The 19,846-nt window shown below is 43.0% G+C and overlaps 1 protein-coding gene across 1 annotated transcript in view; it reads right to left on the bottom strand.

Annotated features, from left to right (window-relative positions):
• Window positions 1–15,841, bottom strand: part of mboat2a (membrane bound O-acyltransferase domain containing 2a) — a 35,290-nt gene extending 19,449 nt beyond the window's left edge. Inside the window, exon 1 of the mRNA XM_035532791.1 lies at window positions 15,651–15,841. Within this exon, the coding sequence (XP_035388684.1) occupies window positions 15,651–15,731 (81 nt within the window). The 5' untranslated portion in view covers window positions 15,732–15,841. The remainder of the gene's footprint in view (window positions 1–15,650) is intronic.
• Between the last annotated feature and the right edge of the window lie 4,005 nt (window positions 15,842–19,846).

Below are 19,846 nucleotides of genomic sequence, written 5' to 3'. Positions count from 1 at the left end.
TCAGTAACATGGTTCTGTTGCCATCATATCAAGCTCTGACTTGGTCAACATGCCTACAACTTATCTATTGATAGTATCGTGCAAGCTGTCTAAATCCTACCGCTTGTTATCAGTGATGGATGACTGTTATGGGATATAATCACTCCATATGTCCCCACACCCTCCACCCAGGTGGACACAAAAATCACAGCGTGGAGACACTTAGCCAGCCAGCCGTATCAAGAATGGAGCCACCTCCTCACACACCCACATGAGGAAACGTGGTGGCAAATACATATAATTGCAGGATTTCACAGCCACATGTGTAACTAATATACATGCACAGCAAACAGTTTACACACAGGGAAAATGTTCTTTACATAAAAAAAAAAAAACCTGGAGCGACACACGTAAAAATATTTGGCATTGTGTTCACATTGAGTCACTTCCGCTTTCTTAAAGTTCATGTAATGTGGTAATGTGACAGAACATATGACTGAAGTGTGGTTGCCTGTCAGGATACTGGATACTGACTTCCGATCATGGCATCAGTAACACTCAAAGAGTTCTAAAGATGAAACGCATTACACAGACCCCGCCCCACCCATACAGTCATTACAGCAAGCGGCCTATTGCTGCGAGTTCTTGCACCAGACTCGGCCCGGCTGCTCTTTATCTCCTGACTACCTAGTTTGTCTCCTAATCACGCCTACTGCTTATCTTTAAAGCACTGGCAAAGCTGAGCAAGAGCTGAGATGTTCATTCCTCAAGACCTGTTTAAGCATTTGAATCTTTAAGGAGGGATGTCCAAAAACAGCTCACAAAAGTGAGAAACGTCAAGGTCGTGTAGGATAACAGAAGTTACCACTACACACTTACCCAAAAAAACCAAACAAACAAACAAACAAAAAAAAAAAACCAAAAAAACCCCAACACATTTATTTACCAATCCATCAGGATTCAATGAGAACAACTGAATGCTCATCAGTCTAACATCTAACTTTAGTATAACGATGGGACAGCAGCACAACAAAGCACTTGCCCGGCTGGGTCAGTTCATGTTGGGGTGGGGAGCAATGTGTTAACAGAACAACATAACTTATTAACTCACACAATACACTTGAATATTTAACCTCTCTTGCAAAAAATGGTCTTACCGTTTTAGGCATCCAGTCCAAAAAAAAAAACAATGATATTATCTGTTGACGAACAGTGCTCAGAGAGAAGTGTGCAGAAAAAGGGCCGGAGTATGAAGCAAAGCCAGTCAGCAGCCTCATTCCCCCACGGAAAACTTAGGTTACATGGTTTGATTCTGATCACTCTGTGCCCGAGATGTTGTGCAAGGTTTGTATGGAATATCCTAACAAGGCAGTTAGAAAGTGGCTTTTTGGTCTGAACTTCAAAATATGAGAAAACAGTCGCTCGAGTGTCACCACAAATCTCTCTGTCACACTGCGTGTATAGCAGCTAGAAAAGCCGCTAGCATGTCTGGACCACTGGACCTGTGCTTACAGCGGATGAACAGTGAAGATTTGTTCGGGACAGTAGAAATTTGGTTTGGGACAGTGAACCTTTTGCTTGCCCAAGTGGGCAAGTTTGAAAAAGGTTAGCTGTGAACGCTGATTAATAATTAGAGACATATAGCTATGCGCTATTAATGATAGCAATCCTTAAGCTCTTCACTAGTGGTCAGTTCCTGACCATAGTACCACTCCCATCCCAGCAGTGTAACTGAGACTCCAGCAAGACTGCTATGGTCATACCAGTCCCCACTGCCCACTACCAGAGCAATACGTCCGTTTCGCTCCTAGGGTATGTTTACTGATCTAAATAAAGCTGTTTTGTATTATAGATCTGTGGTTGTAAATAGTCCATCAGCCAAATAATCTCTGGCTGGCAGTAGCCCTGTGGTCAGGAACTGAATGGCTTCTGGTCTTGTATGACAGCGCCTGTCCCCCACATGTTCCCTCTCCTGGACGAGCGATCCAGGCATGGTGAGGCTGCCTGTTCCATCACCCACCCCGGAGCTCAGAGCAGGGCTAAGCTCATGCACAGGGTGGGCGCAGGTGTAGGATGGGTTGAGCAACAACAAGAGAGTTTTATTTCCCCCTCCAGCACGCAGTGGTCACGCATCTGGTGTGCTCACTTTGGGTTTGTGTGTGTGCGTGTGTCTGTGTGTGTGTGTGTGTGTGTGCGTGTGAGAGAGAGAGAGAGAGAGATAGCATGTGAGTGAAAGAAGGGGGAACAATCTTCCTCCTACCATGCACATGTTCAAATGTGTACCACATGTGCCATGCGCTGACTTGATCAAACCACAACATCACTACAATTCCTGTGTCTTTTAAGATAAGGGTAATTACGGCTAAACCGACACCATCGCTGTCTACTGGATTACATTAGACATAGAAACATATATCACATCACATATATATTTATCACATTATAGTAACACGACCACGTGTATCAGACAGCACTGTCACGGAGTCTTGTTAAACAGGGACTGGCCTGAGACCACCCCACGGTGATCCTCGTTAGCCTATCGTCGCTCACTTTCACATCGCCTCACTAAAAAAATATCTGTGCGGACAGGTCAAGAGAGCTTTATTCGAGCAGCTTTATTCTGTGGTTCTTCGACAGGAGTTCTATTCTGACTGCCACCACCACTGTCACGAGGACTAGTTTCGCACACGCATGCGGGTCTGGACACCCAGCTCCCATACCACTTCTCTCTGCTGCTGGCGACCGCAAAGGCTCCAGAGTCTGGGCAGGCGGCGCGTTCCTCGAACTCCCACCAGGGCTGCCCTCCTCATGTCAGCGTTTTAATTGGTTTACACACCTGGCAGTAGTCTGATATTATAATTGTTCTCTTCTTTCCCCTCTGGCAGACATGCAGCCTTCCTTCAACGCTGACGTGATTTGGATAATTCCTTTAAAAATCCGATTTGGCTGCATTCCAGCCAGGAAGTCTAGAGCTGGGGACTAGGTGTGCGCAATGCCTTTTCCAAATCCCATAGGCTCATTCTTAGACACACAAATAAAAGATAGGATGCAGACTAATGCTACAGATCCCAGTTTGGATCATATAAAGGAGCGCAGATTCCATGATCGAGGCTCTCAGAGAGACAGAGGAGTAGGGCGAGGGTTGACCAGTTCTCCATGGCCTCGTGTGCTCGTCGTCGTCCCTGCCTCCAGGAGCTTCTTTCCTTCATGGGTAACAACTCCATCTGAGGAGCTATTTTAAGCCCGAGGGCCCTGCAATGTCAGCCGGGTTCTGACCCAAAGCTGCGAATCTCTTTACCCCAGCTGCCCCCAAGCGGTTGCGGTGCCCGTAAACCGCGCCCTTGGCGCCACCAGAACGTGACCCAAAACAGAGACACACATGCAAAGGTGCACACACGCGCAGACCCACAGACGCATCTCACACACACTGACTTGCTGACTGAGGCGCTCCGCAGAGACTCACAGAAGAGAGGGAGAGCAAGAAGAAAGTGATAATGTTGTCTATTTTCTTGTCGTTTATAGCTCGTCATTGGTTAAAAAATATACACACACACGCAAATGCCAAAAGCACACATTACAGTTATCCTCTATGCTTTACCATGATCTCAGATAATACAGGTTTATAAATCCTTTCCTAAATAAGACAGAGGTTTCTCCTCAGTCATGCAAAATGAAGTGGGGCCTTGACTAGCGCAAAGCGCTCAAATCAAATAACCAGTGAGAGTCAATAAGAAAGGCAACAGTGACAGTTTACACAACATGAGGCTTTCGCATGACTGGTTTCCTCTTTTGTGTTGAGGCTTCCCAAGTCCCAGGCGTTGTCGGCCACCCCAGAAACGCTGGCAATGTGCCGAGGAGCAGAGCCTGCCCCCTTTCAGTCTAAACAGGGTAAGATACCCCTGTGGAAAATGTGCCAAACTCAAATAAATAATGTACAAAATATCTATAATTCAGAGGAACACAACATAGAGTAAAGTGCTGTAAAAAACTAGAGGGAAATAAATTGTGTGTTTGTGTGTGTGTGTGTGTGTGAGTGAGAGAGAGAGTGTGCGTGTGTGTGTGCGTGTGTGTGCGTGAGTGTGCGTGTGAGTGTGCGTGTGAGTGTGCGTGTGAGTGTGAGAGAGAAACTACTTTCAATGTCATACAGCCCAAACTTAAAGAAGAGTGAGAATTCTGGCCTCGGGACACAAACCAATCTGCAGACTTCAGTTGCAATCACAGAGAGCTTGGATCATGGCTGTCGGTGAAGCAGCAAGTCGCGCGCCGGGGCTTTGAGCCAGCCAGGCCTCTCTCACACTCACTCGTCTGAAAATAGACCCATGTGTAGAGACAACACTGCAATCAATCCCATTACAGTACGTGACACTGCAATCTAAAGTATAAAGCAGTTATTTTGGGGCCACTGAGTTCAAGAGATGGAGATCCCCAGCAGACAGACAGAGGGGTCACCGGGAGCCAGAGACCCTTACGGCTCAGTGCTTATTTAACGGTCAGAAAGCAGGACATGTAACAACAGCCGGTGATCATCCCTGGCCACATAAAGGAATGCAGTTCGGCACGAACATACTAATGACATAGTGCGTCTATCAAAGTCTTCCAGGAAGATGAGGACATGCAGCAGGTGAAGGCCTTCAAAACTCGTTATTCAGCTTCTGTCAAAAGCCACTTCAAAACGCTACAGAGTTTTGTGAATGTTCATCTCAGCTACGGCTAATACCTTTTCCTTCCAAATGATCACATCCTTCTGACATAAAGGTCCCACTAAGCCTCTTCTGTCTGTCCTCACTTCCTAAATCACCATCACTGACGCAAAAGGCCTCAACGGTAAAGAAATGGCCCGGTTACTACGTGTATCCTGGGTAGCATAGGTAGACACTGCCTGGGTGGAAAGCCAGGGTGGAAATTGAGGATTTTTGTATGACAGGATGTGAAAAGAGCCTCAGACTCCGAGAGAAAACGCTTGCTGTGATTTGATACAGGTCTGCCGAGCCTATCCACCAAAAATAAAAGTCTAAAGAGTGAGCCAGAGCAAGCAGTGAGAAGTAAAAGACCTGGCCTCGCAGTCATGGTCAAGCTGCTCACGACACACAGAGTATGAGGTCTATAGGATCAGTCACAAAGAAAACACACATATGCACACAATATTATTATCAATGTATCTACCAGCACTTTATTAGAATGCTGGCTGGTGTGGATCCTATTGTAGCACAGCAAACAAAGCAAGATTTGCTTTGTTTGTCAACCCGTCAGAAGGCTTCACATTGTATATCCAAGGGACCGACCGCACAATAGAACCTAGTTTAGTGTAAAAAAAAAAAAAAAAAAAAAGGACAAGAATTATTATTTTTTTGGTTGTGCTTGACATTGTTAGAATTCTGTTGAACAGGGTTAGGCCAATGTTCAACAGTGTTAGGACTATGCTGAACAAAGCTAAGAAAGCCGCTCAAGGACAGATAATCCTTCCTTTACAATCCAAGTTGAAACAGGTACCTGAAAAACAGCAGGACCTGTGATTTAATGGGTGGGTAAATTACAGGCAGTAAAAGACAAAGCAACTACACTTAACTATTCTGAAACATTTCTACTATAACAGTTAATTTAGCAAATTAATTAAGCTATTAATTTAATATTTAATAAGAATTAATTCCTTATTTTCTTTACTTCCATATTAATTGTTTCTGGTTTAAAGTGCATTAGGGGATTTCTCTGATTCATTAGTTGTGTAGAAGCTGCAAAAAGTGCTTCAGATCAGAAATGCGACACTAGAGCTTGGGTTACACGGCAACCTAATGGTGCTCCTCTGAAGTAATTGATTAATGACTTAATTAATCAGTATATTCTTTTGTTCTTGGAAATGGGGCAACAGGTTTATTATGGTGAGATCTTTAATGTGTCACTTTGTACCAGTCTATATAGGAAACATGTAAATTCCGCTTTTACAGAAAAGCAAGCTAGTTTGTCTGCACTACCAAGAACCAAAGAATATGTTGCTAGGAGATTTTTTGCTGGAGAACAATTTGGTCTTGATCTGTTTTAAGTCTCTTCAACACCGTTGGGGATGGCTGTCCAGAGTCCCCTGTGCGACTTTGACTCTGGACAAGTACTGGGTGGTACAGTAGATGCTGCTTCATTCCTTGTGACTCACAACAGTTGTATACAGCAATGTAACAAGACGAGCATGTCAAGATGTTGCCATTGGCCACACACACTTCTGTGGCATAGCTCAGAGTGATGACTGAACTGTGAGAACTGGGTCGGTGCCAGAGAAGCAACCAATGCCAACCCTGCCTTAAGCCTCTTACATAACCTTCTGAACTTGGATGGCAGTTCAGAAGTTCTCCAGGTGGCACACAAGAATACAGTACAGTTTCAAGAGTAGTGTGTATTTGCTTAAGACATTCCATCAGGTAGAAATTACTCAGCCTCATGGTATGAATGAACAGTGAATGAACATTCCATCTAATCCTCTGAACAAACAGCTTTTATCAAAACAGACTGAGGAGGTAACACATGTGTGAGGTCTCGTCCAGGTGTACATGTGCAGTCTTTCCAACCTCAAACTGGATCTGCATTTTTCTGTAGGCCACCTCCTATACCAGTTTTCATTGGCCTTGATTGCTTGGTTTCAGGTGTGGTGAGAGTTTGAGAGTAGTAACAAAGTCTCTATGAGAGTTCCCAAGGACAGGATTACAAAACACTGTTTAAGAGAATGCTCTGGTTTCCACAAGAGAAAAACAGGCATGTTGGGTTAAACCTGCCAAACTGACCCCGGGCGCCCAGGCTACATACCCCAGGGAGTGCACCTCGGTTCTAAATATCACACCGGCGTGTGTCTCCACGATCTCCACTCCTCATCTGACCAGCCAACAACACAACCCCTCTCTGCATGCAAGCCCCCCCCCGAGGAAGCAAGTATAGCTGAAAGGCACACGTCTGAGCATGTGTCCCCAGAGGCCCAGCAGGCCACAGAAAATCCCAGTATGGAAGCAAATCCGCCACAACGCAAGGGGCCGTTATAAGAAACCAAGGCGGCAGAAACAATAGCTGAACAAGGCTCAGGCCCAAGCTGCCAGAAGAGAACAAGGGAGGGGAAGACAGCCATGCAGCTTCCATCACAGCCATTTCTGAGGCCAGTTGCTTTACCCGCAGAGTCCACCCTGATTCGACTGGATCTGGTTGCGCTAGAGATTAGGCATAAATATCAGATAGGGCAAACATTCAAAAGAAGCTAGCAGAAATTCAAGCCGTGTGGTGCTATTAACCTGCACCACAATAGCAGGAGAGAAAGTACAGAAAAAGAAAAAAAACGCCAAGGCAAAGAAACCAGGAAGCGAGGCTAGAATACATGTGAGAGTTTCAGAAGGTGTTTCATAAAGTAATACACTAATACACAGTTTTACTTTACTTAAAGAGAGTCAGAAATCTTTTGATAAACTTATAAAAAACAGTTCATTATTGAAAAAGCCTGAAAATGGCAGGGAGAAAAGAGGGTTAAAAACACAAGAGTAAAATCAAAGCCAGCTGACACCAAGTCAGCCATGTCTCTATCCGGAAGACCTCCAGCTAACAGTCGACTCCATGGTCAGCAAATCTCTAAAGTCCAGCTATACGATATGGCCAGAATTTGAGCAAAATATCAATATCACAATCTGGCCTTAGAAACACATGCATCATGCGCTTTATTCAGTCACCTCAGTTGCCTTTAGTTTGCTTTTCCATTCTAACTGGCCTAAATACCTTTTAGAGACGATTTATTATTACGAGAACTAAGTTGGACTTTTAAAAAGTCCAAACATGCTGCACTATGAAGCAAGGGATGGAGGTGGCCAGCTGCTCCCTGGCTGCTAGTCTCCTCACAGACCGGCGGGAAGAGCAGGAGAGAAAGAGGGAAGCATGGGGAGGGGCAGCCCGAGTCTCGGGGAGCGAGAGCGCAAGGCCACAGGGACACTTGCCACTCCTAAAGGCGCGGCAGCTCTCACCTCGGGCTTGGCGGATCAAGTCTCCAGATCCTTGCCTTTGTTACATCTGACCCCTAAAGCAAAAACTACAGATGCTAAAAATAAAAGTAAACAAGACACAGATACTTGTCCAGGCGACTGCGCTTTGACTCCAAGATAACTCAGGAATACAAATGAAGCAGAGGGGATCGTCATACACTGTGTGCATGCCGCGGTTGCTTCCAGCATTACTCAGGCCGACAAATATTTTTTCACTTACGGATATGAAGAGATGTGGCACGGAGCAGCAAACAGCTTCTCATGGTCTAAAACGCTTAACACGAGCGCCAGGGCCATAGCTAGTATTGTGTATGCTGATGCAATGAGTCTGGCCGTCACACACAGGCTATAAATAGGACAGCAATCAAGGCTTCACCACAGGAAGGAGCACTAGCAGCCATCCTGTCCCTCTCGGCACAGCCAGACCACTGCTAGGCAAGCAATCCGCAGCACCCAAGCTAAGACAATACATAATTTTTTATTAATTACTGCAATACTTAATTGAGCCTCCTAAAATACATTTTGAAATGCTTTTCTTGTGTATAGTGAGCAAGCTGGCCAGTTTCAGATGAGATTCTGAAGGTTCTGTGGAATTTTTGACTGAATCATAGTATTCAAGTGATCCAACATCTGCATTACTTTGGTCAAAAATCTAGAGGTCATTGGCCTAAGCTATGTCACATCAAGTGATCGCCAATGTATTGTGATCACAGTATACAGCAGTGTAATGAAAACATGGTAGAATTGTCCATACTGTGTAGCCCAATCCAAGTACGGACAAAGTGAATGATGAAATTGAGAGATCATTTTCTTAAAAATCACCAACAGCTGTACTGTCTTTGTATATGAGAGTACTTGATCATGAATTAATATCACCTAGCTAGTTTAACACCTATTGCCGACACCATTTGGATATATTACCAAGTTAGCTAATCTAATAATGTTAGCTAACTCCATAACCTTATCTAATATTGGCCACTAACTAGCATCAACCACTTCTGCAAAGATAGGATTTAGCTATGTAGATTATATAGTGAGCTGTAGTGTCTAAATCCAAATGTAGCATATTCAAGACCACAGTAGGTCAAACCTAGACCAAGGTCAAACCTAGATCTTGACCACGACCAACCGGGGGGGGGGGGCGAGATCAAGACCAAGACCAGAAATATATCTGCTCAGTTCAAGACCACAAATCTGAATCATTCAAATTCACTTTAGAACTTTTATTTTATTTGATTTATATTTGGGGAGTATTATGATTTTGTTTTATTTTATTTTTTTCATAGAGAGGTGGTTTAGATGTGAGATGTGTTCTAAACATAACTGTACTTACCACTGTGCTTACTGAGATATAATATCTTAAATATTAACAATCATTAAAATATGGCATTGTGTCTGATTGTTGGGTTTACTTGTGGTGAACTAATGAGACCTAATCTCTATTGATATCATTCATTCTTGCTAACAGAGAATCTCAACACGACACTGGGAACTCGATATTCACAGCTCTCAAGAGTGTACGGCTTACCTGCACCCCATAGTAAGAGATCCCTCATATTTGATGATTTGAAGACTAAAATATGGTGTCGTTCTTCTAGGAGAAGTTTAATGTAAAGTCAAATGTGCTCAATATTTAATGAAAAAAAGACAGCAACTATTTGGGAAACTTCCTCAGTGTCCAAAATGGTAAATAGCCACAACCACACCAACATTTTTGTCCATGGATTAGATATTCTGTTGTTTCAGTAAGACGTTTTGTGGCTAGTGTTGGAGACTGAGCAAAACGTGTGTGACAAGACAGAGACAATGAATATATGGTGTCGAAACTGGTGTGGAGAATCAATTCTAACACAACTATGGCTATGTCTCTTAAATGCTTTGTTTTTACTTTTCTAGCTACTGTCTTGAGGTTTTGAAGACCAAAATACTCATTTTTAATTAAGGCATTTCCATCATTTAGACTGATATCTATGGAGTCTTTGGAAGACCCCAATTTGGAGGACACATTTTCAGATAAGTATCATCTTTATCAAAGACAAAAATGACCCAAGACTAATGAATAAACACTGTCCATTTCAGTGTCCCTGTCAGTCATCATAATTTGTAGTCACTAATAAGTGTTCAGGCATGATGAGATTTCAGTAACTCTTTACTGAAGGGCATTGTAAAAATGAAGTACATTGTTTAAAAGGCTACATGACACCTACTAAGCCCTTCATAACATGCATAAACATTTATAAATAGTTTTTATACATTTATAGTTTATACATATATAGTTATAGTTTTATACATTTATAGTTTAAGTGAGGCCTTTAACACTGACAAGAGGAACTGCTGTGTAACAGGAATTTTTATGAAGTTTTTGATACTGACAGTTTTTATCCTATAATTTTCATATATTTTATTTGGCCATTTTCTGTCAACTGTAATCAAGTTATCAGTTTTAAAACCAAATACACATTTTTTTCTTGTCACCAGTAGCTTTTAAACAGCAAAAAATGGTATGAATTCTCTGGGGTGGCTGATGACCAGTAGCCTATCCTCTTAAACAATGCTGGTGAGCTCCCAAGTTGTTGATAGCAAACTCTAAAGCTATGATTCACTAAGCTTCAGTCTTCCTGAAAGGGGAAACAAATCCCCCAGTGGCCGAGGCGGAGGAGCTCTGGAAGTATGCCCACAGCAACACGGTGACTCCCACTATCCTGAGCCCACTGCCCTCTGCTAACAGGAGAGGCAACTAATGGATGAGCCATTCAATCAGATGACAAGCCTGCTTAAGACTCTGTTCTGTGACTATGAAACAGTAACTTAGAGGCCGCATAAAGAGTAATGAAGGTACCCTTGAACAAGAGAATGGCTTGAACACAGTACTAGTGAGTGTGTCATCGCTCGGCTGTTTAATTCAGAGATAGAGCTCGCCGAACCTTTTTTTTTCAGCCTTTTGACTGAGTCAAGAAGCAGATGTCTGGTGTCTCGTGCATGTCTCTGCTTTTCTCGCCACCCGTCCCTGTCAGTGGGTGCACTGCTTTGTCTTAGGCTCTAGCAGCCATCCTCCGGCGCAGCCTCCTGTGAATGCAATCTCACCTCTTCATCTTTCATTTAAGGCATCTTTTGTGCTTCTGCACGAGGGGATGGCAGCTTGGGATTGCCACCCTGCACACAGACTCGCCATTATAAACCCACTCCACAGGAGGCACGCAAGCTGAAGATGGGGCTCAAACGGGCAAACTCTGGTGCGAGGTCAGATGCAGGGTGGTACCAAACATGGCCCATGTTCTCTAGACAGTGGCACTGAATGCTGTCTGTGTCCCAGTTTCAATTGACCAGTTCTCACTAGGTTAAGAAACAGGTCCCCTGCACAAGTTTAGCAGACATTCTGGCACTGCAACCTCGGGATCTCTCCTGTCTGGGAAATCTGGCTTTAAAGCTCCTCGTTGCTAGGTTACATCACTGATACAGGATGGAAAGACCAAAATGTCGAAATAAGACATGCGCTATCAGTAACAGCATGCAATTAAAGGCCTGGCCTATGATTTTTTTATTTAAATATTAGCTTATGAATGTGCCTTCACTACAGTAACAGTCTTTCACATTGTACATTGTTACTTAAAGCTACAAAGACTGTAAATGTTATCTGTGGCTGTGCCCATGACATGTTCTCTAATTTACATGGACAAGCTCCAGTTACTCCAAAACTCCAGCACAGAAGTTCAATCCATCTTAGAAATGTCAAGGTAGTTTCATGAAGTTGCAACCCATCAATATTTTATATAACACTACTTTTTACATCTAAACTTCCCACCTTTGATCACATCACCCTGCAACCCTAAGACCTAAGACCAGCTCAAAGCATCCCAGGGACAGATTCAGACAAGCTTCTCCACAACAACAGCAATAAGCAATATATTATTTATAGATGAAGGTTTGCATATAACATGCATACTGAATAGATTCAACAGTTATAATTCTGTCTCTAAGATGCATGCTAGTATTCGAACAGAAACATTATGGGGGCTTCACAGCCCCTCACCTGGCAACCCATTCCTTATGTTGAAAATAACAGTCATGACTACTCTCAGTGATCTCTCAGTAGGTTAAGCAAAGTCATACATGCCTGGCTTCCTTGCAAGTACATTAGCACCGCTTTAGCATTTGTTCTAACAATGCCTGCACTTTATGCGATGAATAGCTGAAATGAGCAAGCACAATCCCAAGATCTTCTTCTTACTATGCCCACGCAGGCTGCTGCACAGAGCAGAAAGGATTCAAAGTTTGGAAAGTTTACACCTGAGCCGAGACCAAAGCTGACTTCTTTCCCCTCTTAACTCGGGAAGGCATTCAAAGTAAATTTCATCTGCCTGTGACCGGTCTGATCTGTCAAAGCAAACAGCTCATAGAATTGGTTGGAAGGTGGATGCAAATCAATGACTAGCCCATTTCAGCAAAAGTGTATGAGTCAGGATAATAACCCTATTATGAAAAGCAGACCTAATAAACCCAAAATCCAATTTTAATTTAGTACTCATTAGCAGAAAAACGGTTGGTGGAAGAGAACATTTCAGGGCCTGTAATTATCTACACAAGGTAAAGACTGCACAGAGAGATTTTCCAGTCTCTGTGTGAGCTCTGGATGTCTAAATAATTGAATGCTGGGTGCCCTGAATTAGACCCCAAAAACTGTCAAAATCTCCCTCACAGACAAAACCCCATCAAAAAAGGCTCTAAAGATACTGCAGCATTACCTAAACTTTGCTGTGCATTTTAGTGATGAGAAGACTGTGATCTTAGCAGGGCAGACTGTGGAAGGTCTTATCTCTCAATACTCAGACAGCCCATGCTAAACCCACTGTAACTAATTGGACTCGTTGGCATTCGTGTGAGGACGAGCTTAAAGAAAGGCCCGGCACCGCTGCACGTGATCAGATCTGGAGAGCCTTCTGTCCCACAGCCGCCAGGAATTATTCATGAATGACTGTGCTGTAGTCCAATTGTTTGTGTAACTCTATCTTCATAATGGCCAGAATGAACTCCAGACCAATCGAGGAAGAATGATAGCAACACTGGAAGACAAAGCAACAGACAGAAATCAATCAGAGGCAAACGCTCCCGAGAGAGGTGGCAATTAGGGGGAGGGGGAGGGGCGCCGGCGTTCCTCTGAGAAATCAAAGCTCTGCCTCATATTCCTTCTGGACTCAAAGGGGAGGAGAAACGAGAGGCCTGAGCATGTTCTACCCATAACAGTCACTATGTTGCAGGTTGAAGCCAGTGCACAAAAGAGCCTCAGACTGCCTCTGTGATTTTTCAAACACCACAGTCCACTACTGCCATGAGTACCTCAGGAGTCTGGCGAGCAACCCGCTGTCTAGGCACACAAAATTATTGATCTCTCCTAGAGTGTCACTGCTTGGTATTCTGTTGGTCTGGCTTTCTTAAAATATCACCAATTTGATAGTACTTCACAGACAACCCAAGAAACCTATGTTTAAAAGGACCCAGAATTTGAGAAACGGAAGCATGACCCTGACTGGACCATGGACTTAGGAATGTGCCATGTTAAATCCACTGGCTTCCACTTATGATGTATGAACACTTATTATTGATTCTTCGCACTGTTACGATTTATTACAAAATTCTATTTAAGGCATGGAGATGAATATGGTTAAATCAAATATGACTAAATTATAAACAAATGTGACTAAATTAATTATATTTGCTTAGTGTGACACAATTGACTTGTGATTCAACACATTCACATTCCCATTCACGCACTTATACATATGGTGTCCTTGTGTTATTCCAGAATGTTGACCGTAGCTCGGGCCAGATGTAAACTATAAGTGCCAGTATGTGGAATGGACTATTCAATTCTGTCACATTAACAGCAGGTCTGGCTTGGTAACCCATTGCTGCAGGTTCTCGGGCAGACAGCATGGCCGACACCTGTCCAGACCTTGTTCTCAAAGCAAACACAGACCCAATGAAACGAAAGGCACCAGTAATTGCAGCTGCAGTGGCCTTAAAACAGGGGCCGTTTAATAAGTAAACACAGGCAGGCAAAGGCACCATGAGACTGTTTCCTTTTCCCAACTTTTTTTGTTCTTAAAAAGGAAGTAGAAGAGCAGGTCTACCAGCAGAGTGAACCTGTCTGTCTACATACCAGTGACTGTGGGTGGGGACATCCGAAGTACGGTGAACCTCTAACCTGCGCGTGGAGCATGCACAGAGGCAGCTTGAATGCGCTCCAGCTGCTCCAAGAAGATCAGTGCCAAAAACATCTGGATATGCCCAGATGGGCTCGGAGCCTAACCCGCCAAGCCAGCCCCTACCAGTACAAGCTGACACGGAACTTAGGAGTGTCCAGTGGGTCACTGGCAGGACAGAGCTGCCCTTGCAAAACGCCTACTCAATTTATGGCTAGCCTGTTTATTTACAGTTACTTATGCCATTTATGATGTCTGTCAAATTAGATTATTGATATTACTAAATAAATAAATCATGTGCAGACCTTTTTTCTGTGTCCACCAGACCCTGCAGCATGTTGTAAGACATTTGTAAATTGGAAAAATTGGGAATGTTTTCCACATTCAAAGTGTATCATGTCACAGAAAAACTCATATGCCAGTATATAATTTCGATTGCAGGGTAGGGTTACAGACAGTGTACCAAATCCATTACTGACACAAATGATCAATACTCTAATTACTTTATTGCTTTTCTACTTCATTAATGTACAGAAACAACTGAAGAGCCGGTGACTAGGAAATCACCCTTATTTGTCAGAGCGACGAGATGTGGATGACTTCATCTGACAGTATTAATAGTTTATAAACCAAGTTCTAAGGGAGGACTAGACACACCCACAGGACAACAGTGGTCGATCTGAGTGGTCTGGATAAGCGAAGGAGAAACGTCCACATAGATGATAGAAGCTTGTTTCCAAAGAAGAACTAAACTAGCACATCAGCTGGAGCCTTTGCGTTTTAATTAAGGCAATGACCATTACGAGGGGGTGAAAACCAAAGCGGGCAGCTGTCTCTCTCGTTAGAAAGTTTGCAGATGCGAAGGGAAACGGCCTTAACTGTGGGCTCTTAATGACAGTGACAAAGCATTAGCTAATTCATAATACAGTGACCCATATAACTACTGTTGGCTTCTAAAAATAGTGCCAAAGGGAGACAGCCTTTTAGCTGGGTCTTCGGAACTGCGTCTGCCGAGCGTTTCATAAGTCATTCTTCACAAATGTTTGTCATTTCAACAAAACTTCTGTTCGTAGCGGTTTCTCACATTTACAGCTACATCAATATGCCATTTCTGGCTGTATGCTTAACTCTAGTTAGCTAGCACAGCTAGATGAGCCCTAACGATATCACGTTATTACCGCTTATCACTCATCTATGAATGTTTTTTGTTGTTGTTGTTTTTTGTTTCTTTTTAATGAGATATGGCTAAAACCGGTATTTTAAATGGTCTGGTACAACAGGCTTAGCCTGGCTAAATAGGGGATAACATTACAAGTGTGACAAATTTGAAGCGCTCCATAAAAACATCAAAACACTAGAAGTGGGTGCTAGCTAGCTGGGTGAAGTGCAAGATTTTGTGTAAAGCAGTCATAATTAGCATTAGCTAGCTAGCTGGTCGCGGACGCGAAAGGCTTTTTAAAAAGTAACAGTTTACCTGGTCTAAGGGAAGGTCAACCATCTCGCTTATAGGCTGCAGTAAACTGGAGCCCGTACAGGAGGTTGTTTCAGTAGCCATGGTCCTTGGGGAAGCCTTTCTTGATCCAGACTCCTTTTAGGAAAAACCTCACTCTCTCCTGTGATGCCGTGACTACTGTGATGTGACGCTTAATCCGTACTTGTCAGACTGGCAACAGCTCTAAATCGCCAACATCAACAGAGACCGTGGAGGCGGAGTTACGCACCCCTCCCCTACATTACATCACAATGCCTATCAACATCAACAGAGACCGTGGAGGCGGAGTTACACGCTCCTCCCCTACATTACATCACAATGCCTATCAACAGAGACCGTGGAGGCGGAGTTACGCGCTCCTCCCCTACATTACATCAAAATGTCTATCAACATCAATAGAGACCGTGGAGGCGGAGTTACGCTCTCCTCTCCTACGTTACACCAAAATGCCTCCCAGCGGTTGGTTACTTGCCTTGGGGAGGAATTCCAAAATAATGTATGCAGTTTTACTGGTTCTTGTCCACTGAAATACACTTTCTCGATAGTTACATTGATAGTTTTTCTTTAAACTTCCAAGACCAATTAGGATTTATTTAGCACGAATCAATGGAAGCTCCGAATAAAGTGAAACCTCGATAAAAGTTGGCTAGTTACAGTAAATATGGGTGTATACCTCTCAATTTACAGTCTCACATATAAAGCTTGTTCACCGTGTTGTTATGTTTTCTGTTAGTCTGCCTTGGCGTTTTCTTGATAATTCACAGGTTGTCGTCAGCTTCCAAGTCTTAGGCAAATTCTAAGATATTAGATAAGATTTTAGATATCGTTTTCAAATAAATAAATCAGCTCAGGACGTTATGTCTACGTAAAACCAGCTTCAACGGGCAATTTAAAATTACGTTCTGTAAAATTACTTCTAACTGTGAGAATTGTACGTAAATTGTGCGTTTGACAATAATTACTGGGCACAATTTACAAAAGGAAAAAAAGAAAATATCTTTCGTATTGTGTTTGAAAGCGGGGGTAAGACATTTCGATGCGTACAATCAGATAGTGCCATCTAGTGACCATCTGAGGAAATGAAGAACTCGAGAAGAATGGTCTGACATTTTTTTTGCAGGGATGTTTCTTAAACAAGGTGAAATAAGCTCAATGTTAGGGATGGCCTGATGGGCTGATAGGGATACTGTTCCTGGCATTTCCATGCAAGAATAAAATCAATATGTGTGATCAGATTAAAGGTGTTATCAATAAATAACAGTGCAGAAAAGAAACTGCTTCTCTGGCTGCCAAGGTGTGTCAGCATACTGTGATTTCTGAACAGAGAAATATCAATAATCTACATAATCTATATAATCTATAAATCTAGGCAGAAAGTTTCAAATCTTAACTCAAAGGCAATCTTAAATACATTAATATACACTGTCTGGCCATTAAAAAAGGTCACCACCTGAATTTAACTAAGCAAATAGGTAAGATTACTGCATGGGTGATTATGTTTCAGCTGGCAACAAGTTATTTAACCCTAGCTGATGCAGTGAGTAGGCACATCCTGTGGTTGTGAAAAAGATGTTAATCTGTTTCAGAAGGGTCAAATTATTGGCATGCATCAAGCAGAGAAAACATCTAAGGAGATTGCTGAAACTACTAAAATTGGGTTAAGAACTGTCCAACACATTATTAAAAGGTGGAAGGACAGTGGAGGAAGGAATGTGGACAGAAAAAAAATATTGAATGATCGTGATCAGCAATCACTTAAATGTGTGGTGAAATCAAATCATAGAAAAACAACAGTAGAACTCAAGGATAAGTTTAATAGTGAAAGTAAGAGCATTTTCACACTCACAATGTGAAGGGAACTCAAGGGATTGGGATTAAACAGCTGTGTAGCCTTAAGAAAAATGGCTTCAATTTATTAGGGAGCATAAAGATTGGACTCTGGAGCAATGGAAGAAGGTCATGTGGTCTGATGAGTCCAGATTTATCCTGCTCCAGAGTAATGGGTACATCAGGGTAAAAAGAGAGGTGGCTGAAGTGATGCACCCATCATGTCTAGTGCCTACCGTACAAGCCTGTGTGGGCAGTGCTATGATCTGGGGTTGCTGCAGTTGGTCAGGTCTAGGTTCAGCAACGTTATGTGCCCAAAGAATGAGGTCAGCTGACTACCTGAATATACTGAATGACCAGGTTATTCCATCAATGGATTTTTTCTTCCCTGATGGCACGGGCATATTTCAAGATGACAATGCCAGGATTCATCAGGCTCAAATTGTGAGCGAGTGGTTCAGGGAGCATGAGACATCATTTTCACACGTGGATTGGCCACCACAGACCTAAACCCCATTGAGAATCTTTGGGATGTGCTGGAGAAGACTTTGTGCAGTGGTCCAAATCTCCCATCATCAATACAAGATCTTGGGGAAAAATGAATGCAACTCTAGACAGAAATAATTGTTGTGACATTGCAGAAGCTTGTGGAAACGATGCCACAGCGAATGTGTGCCGTAATCAAAGCTAAAAGCAGTCCAAGGAAATATTAGAGTGTGTGACCTTTGTTTTGGCCAGGCAGTGTATTTATGCAGTGTTCCCCAGTTCAGCCAGTGTCTCAACTGGTCAAAAAGTAATTGGAAATTCAGTCCACACGCTGGGCACCTGGACAGTCCTGATGCATGTTTTTCCTTTGTCCTGAGGGATGGTGGCTCAGTCAAGCCATATTAGAGTCTCAAAGGTGGTGTTCTGCAGAACGGTGTTTGATTAATGCTTTGAGATATGTGGTAGTTTATCCAGTTCTGGATTTTAGGTGAGCATCAGTATTTAACATTTGAGGCAGCCAGTGGGGGAGAACTTCAGGAGGTTGAAAATTAGCCATGCAACTGCACTGGATGAGTTGCTGGGGTCCGCAATTAATACGGTCCGGCTGGACGGGAAGGTGCAGCTGGAAAGGAAGGCCTGCCATCAGCAAGTTGAAAAGGGACTGAACAAGCACCTGATTGGCTTCTGTAGAGAGAAATGGCCAGATTTCCCTGATGCTGCAGAGGAGGAACCAGCATGACAAAGTCAAGTTAGAAAGAAGAGGAGCGAATGAGAGTTGGTGATCTGGGATCACCCCAAGGTTCTGTTCCTTGCCAGCTGGAGTGATGCAAGAGTTCTCTTGTGAGATCCGAAGGTCTTTAAAGGGGAGAGACATCACCAGCAATATATAGCAGCTCAGTCTTGCTGAGATTTCAAGTGATGGACTGTCATTCATGAAGAGATGTCTGTTGGGCATGCTGAGATACAAGCAGATCCTGAGTGTCAAGGTGGAAAGGAGAAAATAAGATGAGTATCATCAGCGTAGCAGTGGACTGAAGCGTTAAGCATTGTGGGATGCCAGTGGAGTACCTGTATGGAGCATATGGGGATCCACTCCAACTGGTCAACTGGTTGCCCATGTCTGTCCTATAGCTGAGCTTCAGTGGGTGCCATGGTTGCCGTGCACTCATGGCCAACTATTTAAAGAAGCCTCCGGAATGATAGATAAGTTATATATTATTTCTGGTCATTTTCATTTCAAGTTTTGCTCATTAAAAGTACAACGTGCTGCTTCTCGAGATTCCACTCATGTGCTTAGGCTAAATTGACATTGCCATGGAATCATGCAATGCATTTTCAAGCCAGTAAGAATATGTTTGATACACTGACATAAGCTCCAGGTTCAACTACTGCTTGTTAAAGCATTAAACACATTTTTGGTTTAACAGCAAAACGAAACATATTCATGTTCATGTACCTGCATAGTTGTTTTTGTTTTTGGTTGGTTTTTTTTTTACTGCTCATATAGTCACAGTATTTTTTATACTGGGATTACAGTTACAGCTCTATGTATTTGTAAGATTTGTAAGATTTGTGCAATTTTAGCCTGTATCTACAGCTTTCTCACTTGTATTCATATACTGAAAACACAAGTTCCATTCCTGTGTGCTTCCCTCTAGGTATAAAGCAAACCATCTCCATTTTGGGCCACTAATTCTATGGCTTTTGAGTATGGACAGGAAAACCTCGTGGTTGACCCCGTTGAAGGAGAAATCAGTACTGATGCCAGTTTGATGGATCTGACAGCTTGAAGTTCTCAGTAACAGCTGCACACGCGCCACTTTAAACCTAGACCAGTTTTGATCCTTTGACTTAAAAGTATCCTT

Source organism: Electrophorus electricus, chromosome 13, assembly GCF_013358815.1.
Source record: "Electrophorus electricus isolate fEleEle1 chromosome 13, fEleEle1.pri, whole genome shotgun sequence".
In the NCBI taxonomy this organism is placed as follows: domain Eukaryota; kingdom Metazoa; phylum Chordata; class Actinopteri; order Gymnotiformes; family Gymnotidae; genus Electrophorus; species Electrophorus electricus.
The sequence above is the reverse complement of the archived record's forward strand: the minus strand, read 5'-3'. Positions and strand labels throughout refer to the sequence as shown.